General features: G+C 48.9%; 1 protein-coding gene across 1 annotated transcript; it reads left to right on the top strand.

The window, feature by feature from the left end:
• The first annotated feature begins 4,768 nt into the window (after positions 1–4,768).
• On the top strand, positions 4,769–6,065 carry ACTL8 (actin like 8). Its single transcript, XM_054579661.1, has 2 exons — positions 4,769–5,116; positions 5,322–6,065. Exons 1-2 carry the CDS (start codon positions 4,769–4,771, stop codon positions 6,063–6,065), a joined length of 1,092 nt encoding a protein of 363 aa, XP_054435636.1.
• The last annotated feature ends 349 nt before the right edge of the window (positions 6,066–6,414 follow it).

The following is a 6,414-nucleotide window of genomic DNA, read 5'->3' as shown; positions in this document are numbered from 1 at the left end:
GTTTTTCAAAGAGCAGAAGTTTTTAATTTTGATGAAGTCCAGTATATACATTTTTTTATTTTATGGATTATACTTTCAGTATTTCATTTGGATTGATCTCTTTCTGGTAACTTTTTTGTTCTGATCCAGGATCAGAGAACATGCATTGTGTTGTTGGTGGCCATGTCCTGTACTTTTGAATATTCCCTGACATCGTTAGCTTTGAGGGGCCGGTTTGGGAGAATTACTGGTGACCTCTTTGTTGCCATATCCAACGGATAGTTCTTTGTCTTCCACCTTCATTTCTCTGCATATTCGATTTCTCTCTTGAAATACTTTCTCTGCTTGGCCTGAGACACCACGCCCTCTGGTTTCCCGCCTCCCTCCCTGGCCGCTTCTTCCCATCCCCTTGATTGATTCCTTCTCATGGTCCAGCCTCCAGGCCTTAAAGTGCCCTAGGCATCAGTCTATATACCCTGTCCCTTCCTTATCTCCTCCATCCCTTTCATTTGCATTTCCACCCATTTAGTGACTCCCAATTATATCTCCAGCTCAGACATCTATAAACTCTGCCTTCAGACATCTTCGTGTGTGTCTGAGATGCATCTCAAAATGTTATCGTGCCCAAAATAAAATTCCTGATTTCCTCCCTACCCCAAGTCTGTTCCTTCTGTATCTTCTCCATCCCAGTAAATGGATACTCCATTCTTCTAGCTTTTCAGGCCCAGGATTGTGGTGTCTTCCTCCATTCTTCTCTGTCTCACACCTCAGGGTATCAGTCTTTCTTAAATTTATCCAGAACCTGACAACTTGTCACCCTTCTCTCTGCTACCACCTTAGTGCAGGTCACCACCATCTTTTATGGCCTTTCTTTTACTGCCTCCTGCCTCTCCTCTTGCCCTCTGCAGTTTACTCTTTATATTGGCCCAAAGGATGCTTTTTAACACCTCAAGTGAGATTATGTCATTCTTCTGTTCAAACCCCCAGTGGCCTCCCGCATCTCTAAGCACAATACAAAGGTCTGCGAGGTCCATCCTTCAACACCTTTCCCCTCGCCCACCACACCCTGCGATCCTGGCCTTTGGGCTGTTCCTAGAACACGTCTAGCCATGCCTTCCTCAGGGCCTTTGCACTTGCTGTTCCTTCAGCCTGGAATGCTCTTCCAGGTAATCGCATACCTTATTCTTTCACCTTACTCAGTTCTCTGCACAAATGTTACTTTATAGAGAGGCCTTTGCTGAGTGCCTTGTTAGAGCAGCACCATGCTTCCGTGCCTCCCGTGCTTCCTGTCCCTTGTACCAGACTTTATTTTCCCTCATTGCACTAAAGTCCCCTGGCATGATACATTTGGGCTGGTGCTTACGGATAGTCTTTCTCAGTAGATTGTAAGCCCTGGGAGGGCAGGAGCCACGTCCGTCTAAACAGCACGTAGTGGGTGCTCACTAGGGATGAGTGGAATAGGTACCTTGGTGAAAATGCTTTTGACTCTGTAGATTTTATCTCTATCCTTGGAGCTGGCTCCTTGGGGCCATTCGGACTTTCTTCCTGCTGTCATGGTCCCGGGAAGGGCTGGCTCTCAGCCTCCCGCCCTAACGCTCCCAGGCCGGATCAGCTGGTCCGCTCTGCTGGAGTCCCCCTTCGTGCGCATACTCATGGACAGCCACGGGGGCGTCACCCTGCTGCCGTCTCCTGTGGCTGCAAATGGCAGCGCCAATGAAGTACTGATCCATCACCCCAGTCCTGTGGCACAGAGTGGTCAGTGGCCAAGCCCGCTTCCCAGAATGTCATCAGGACACCGGGTTCTCCCTCACTCTGGGTGACTCAGCATGAGGGATTTATCACTCAGCCTCACGGGCATCTGTGCTTCATCACCCCCTCCTGTTTGCTGTCCTCCATCTGATGTCAGAGCAAATTCAGGGCAGCGGCGGCCTAATCACTGCTGCCAGGAACTGCTGGCCACAGGGAGGCAGTGGCTGTCGTGACCCACAGGGACGGGCAGAGGTGACTGCTCTCCAGAAACTGAGGCAGAGCAGATAGCTGGTGGAGTGGCAGCCTGGGACCGTGGCCTTCAGGCGGGACAGCCTCCCTGGGTGTCTCTCTGACACGGGATACCCAGGCACGTCCTAGGTACCGCGTCTGCTGTGTGGCTGTTTGTATTCTGCAAAGTGATATCATAAACCTTTCATTTGTCCCACATGCCCTGGGTTATTCCTTTAAAACTTCTTTATTTAAAGTCTTTATCTATCTATCTATCTATCTATCTATCTATCTATCTATCTCTCACCTGAGGATATGTTTGCTGAGAGAGAGAGAGAGAGAGAGAGAGAGAGAGAGAAGCATCGATGTGAGAGAGAAACATTGATTGGCTGCCTCCTTTATGCACCGTGACTGGGGATCAAACCTGCAACTTAGTTATGTGCTCTGACTGGGAATTGAACCTGCAACGTTTTGGTGCATGGGGAGATGCTCCAACCAACTGATCCACCTGGCCAGGGCAAAAGTCACCCTTTTTAGTGTATAGCTGTGAGAGTTTTGACCAATGCTTCCAGTTGTGTGCCCACCTCCACAAGCAGAATATAAGCCGAGTTCTGACATCGCCCCCACATTCTGCCATGACCCCAGGGCCAACCCCTCTCCCCAGCTGCTGCTTCTGGCAGCTACTGATCTCTCTTCTATCCTTCGAGTTTTGCCTTTTCCAGAACATCCTGTGAATGGAGTCATACAGTCTGTAGGCTTTTGAGTCTGGCTGCTCTCACTCAGCTTAATGCATTTGAGATTTACTCGTGTTACTACGTTATTCGGTCTTCTTTATAGCCGAGTGTTATTCCATGGAATGGAGATTTGCTTACCCATTAACCAGCTGAAGGATATTTAGATTGTTTCTGGTTTTTGGTGATTATGACTAAAGCTACTAGAAACGTGTACATAAAGGTTTTTGTGTGGATATAAGTTTCCATTTTTCTTGGGTAAATACCTTGGAGTAGATAAACTAGGTTGTGTGGTTGGTATATTTAACTTTCTATCTCCCAAATGGCTGAGCCCTGTTAGAGCCCCAGTGTGTGAGGATCCCAGTTCCTCCATCTCCTACTGGCTCCTGGGTCGGTCAGCTTTAACTTGAGCCATTCTCATCAGTGTATGTTAATATCTCATTGTGGTTTTAATTTTCACTTTCCTAGCAGCTAACGATGTTGAGCATCTTTTCATGTGTTTGTCATTCTATACTTTCCTTTCCGAAGTGTTTAAATCTTTTGCCCACTTGAAAAATGGAGTTGCTTTTCTTATTGGGTTTTGCAAGTTCTTTGTTTTTTGGATACAAGGTCCTTATCAGATATAGGATTTGTACATATTTTCCCCGAGTCTATGGCTCATCTTTTTATTCTCTTACCAGTGTCTTTTGAAGAGCAAAAGTTCTCAAATTTGATGAACTCCAATCCATCAATTTTGTTCTCTTATGTATCAGGCTATTGATGTTACATCTAAGAAAACTTTGCCTTACCTAAGGTTATAATGATTTTTCTCCTGTTTCTTTAAAAAAAGTTTTTTAGTTTTAGGTTTTACAAATGGTCCATTTTGACTTAATTATTTATAAGGCGTGAGGTGTTCCATACCTTAAAGTTAATTTTCTTTCTTTCTCTTTTTTGGTATATAGATATCCAATTGCTCCCTACTGTTGGTTGTAAAGACTGTTCTTCTTCCATTTCATTGTTTTAGCACCTTGTCAAAGATCAGTTAAGATTTTTTGTGTGCACTGATTTCTCCATGGATCTATGTGACTGTCATGTCACCAATACCATAGTTTTTAGTAAGCCTGGAACTCAGGTAATGACCACACCTACTTTTTCAGCATGGAGGTTATTATTTTCCCCATGTTGCAGGTGGGGAAACTGACCACGTCATGGTGAGATGCCTCGCTCACAGCCTCCCTTACGTACGTTAGCCGCTCAGCCCCATCCTCAAAACCTACCTCTTCTCATGCCTCACCCGATGTTCAGAGTGGCCTTTGGGGTCTGATTTGGCTTTAACTCGCAGCTTTGTTTTTATCAGTTGTGTTTCCCCATCTGTAAAATGAGTGTAATGAGGCAACCTGCTTTCTAGATTGTGGTGAGGATTACGTGAGTATCAGATCAGAACATACAGAATTGCTGGTATTTGACCATTTTTGACTGCTACAAATGATACTTTTACGTAGTGCAACCTAATATGCAAAATGTTCCTTCTAGCACCGGAGAGCGGGTATGTACTTCAGAAATGGTAGCCGCAGTTGTCACTTGTCATTGCCATTGTCATGATTATGACTGTTCATGCCGCTGTCGCTACTCTACTGTTATTGTGGAGGGCGGCGGCCCCTGAGACCGATGGCTAGTGTTCCGTGTGTGCTCGAATCAGGCAGCCAACCACCGCCCAGTACTTCCTGGATGACAAACTTCCTGCTGAATCTGCAAAGAGTGGTAGGGCCCATCCTCTGCTCTTGTGGAGCAGAAGTACCCACCTGGTTTCATAGACAGGTGTTCTCCTACAGCCTCGTTAGGTGGCCCTTGCAGGCCGATTGGGAGTTTGGGATGGGAAGAACATTCCAGGTGCAGGTGACAGCTTGTGCAAAGGCTTGGAAGGGGGAATGGACAGGCTTGTGAGGGTCCTGAGGTCTGACTTGGGGTGGAGAGTGGGGAGCATCCCACCATAGCCCAGAATGGGTCCACAGAGAACCTGAGCCTTTCTCTCCATAGGTGGCCAAACACCCTTGAGAAGCAGAGTTCAGGAGACCCCTCTCACCTGTTCCCCTGCCTTTGCCATGACTGCGAACACCATTGTCATCGACCACGGGTCTGGCTATCTGAAGTCTGGCTTCTCCGGCTGGAACGAGCCGCAGATGATCTTCCCGAGCATCGTGAACTACAGGCCGTGCAGGGAGAACCCCGGCCCCAGCTCCGCCCAGCGGCAGCTGGGTCTCGGCATTGACGTTTTCCATCCTGACACCTTCAGCTACCCCATTCAGCGTGGCCGCGTCCTCAACTGGGAGGGTGTGGAGCACATGTGGTCCTTTGTCCTGGAGAAACACAAATGGGAACATGAGGTCTCCCCTGTATTGTTCACTGAGTGCCCCCTGAAGGAGCCTGCGGACCGAAAGAAGACACTGGAGGTAAGGCCTTCTTGAGGCTGCTGCGGCTGGGCAGCGGGGAAGAGCCGGCACTCTGTGTTCAGACACGATTGGCTGTTAGGATGTCTGGCTTCTTTCTTCATCATTTGCCCCACAAATGTTTCCTGTAGTACCTGTAAAACAGAAATGGGTCAGGACCCTTGTTCAAGGAAAATACCCTGTGTGTCTGTTTTCTCCCTTCTTGCAGATTATGTTTGAGTCACTGTACGTCCCGTCCCTCCTCCTGGCTGACCAGCTGGAGATGTCCCTGTACTCGTCTGGCCTCCTGACCGGCGTGGTGGTAGACTCTGGCTATGGCCTGACCCGAGTGCAACCTTTCCACCTGGGCCGTCCCTTGCAGGCCGGCTGTACGACGTTGGAGTTCGCCGGCCAGGATCTCTCCGCCTATCTCTGTAAAAGCCTCTTTAAGGATGACGTCAATGCACACAAGGTATTTCGGCTGCACATGGTGGGCACCGTTCAGATGAACCAGTGCTATGTGCCGCAGAATCTGGGGGAGGCGCTGGACTTCCTTCAGGGCCTGCCGGGTGGCTCCGATGAGAATAACACCTACCAGCTCCCGGATGGCACCTCTGCGGAGCTGACCCCCATGCAGCGGCTGGCCCCCGAGATGTTCTTCAGCCCTGAGGTGTTCAACCTGCAAGGGCCCAGCGTCTCCCAGGCTCTCATGGATTCCATCAAAACCTGTGAGGCCTCCTTACAGCCCCTGCTCATCTCCCATGTGATAGCCTGTGGAGGGAACACCCTGTACCCTGGCTTCACCGACCGCCTGTACAAGGAGTTGGCCACAAATCATTCTGCTGGCACCAACGCCACGGTGTGGGTAGGTTCTAAAAGAAACTTTAGCGTCTGGCTGGGAGCGTCTGTTGTGGCTCATCTGTCTACGTACAAGTCTGAGTGGATGACCAAGGAGGAGTATAACGAGAGATAGAGGCTGTGTGCCCTGTTGGTGTGCGCGGTGGAGACTGGGCTCTCACCTGATGGACGCGGGTGGATAAATTTCAGTGAGAGGGCCTGGGTCAGGGTGGGGTTAGCTGGCATTGGAATTCTGAGCTCATGGGGGATTTTTTAAGTGCTGGGGTTTTATCTTGTTTCAAGAATGGGATCCAAGCCATGGGAGAGCAGGGTATCATCCCTGGAAATGCTCCAGGGGACAGTTTTTCCAGAGGTGATCTTTTATTAGTATGGGAGTGGCCAGCTGCCATCTTCATGCCTCATAGCCACTTATTGTTCACTGGCATCGCGCTTGGGTTGACCATTCTTTTAGGTGAGTAGGTTTT

This window comes from Pteronotus mesoamericanus, unplaced genomic scaffold, assembly GCF_021234165.1.
Source record: "Pteronotus mesoamericanus isolate MK-2021 breed Mesoamerican mustached bat unplaced genomic scaffold, CSHL_Meso_final contig_557, whole genome shotgun sequence".
NCBI classification, from domain to species: domain Eukaryota; kingdom Metazoa; phylum Chordata; class Mammalia; order Chiroptera; family Mormoopidae; genus Pteronotus; species Pteronotus mesoamericanus.
This window is presented reverse-complemented; position numbering and strand designations above follow the sequence as displayed.

What these genes read in the sequence shown, in the direction of transcription:
- ACTL8 (XM_054579661.1), top strand. Translation starts at nt 4,769, where the DNA reads ATGACTGCGAACACCATTGTCATCGACCACGGGTCTGGCTATCTGAAG. An exon ending in ACCGAAAGAAGACACTGGAG is followed by an intron (nt 5,117 to 5,321) that starts GTAAGGCCTTCT and finishes CCCTTCTTGCAG; the next exon opens with ATTATGTTTGAGTCACTGTA.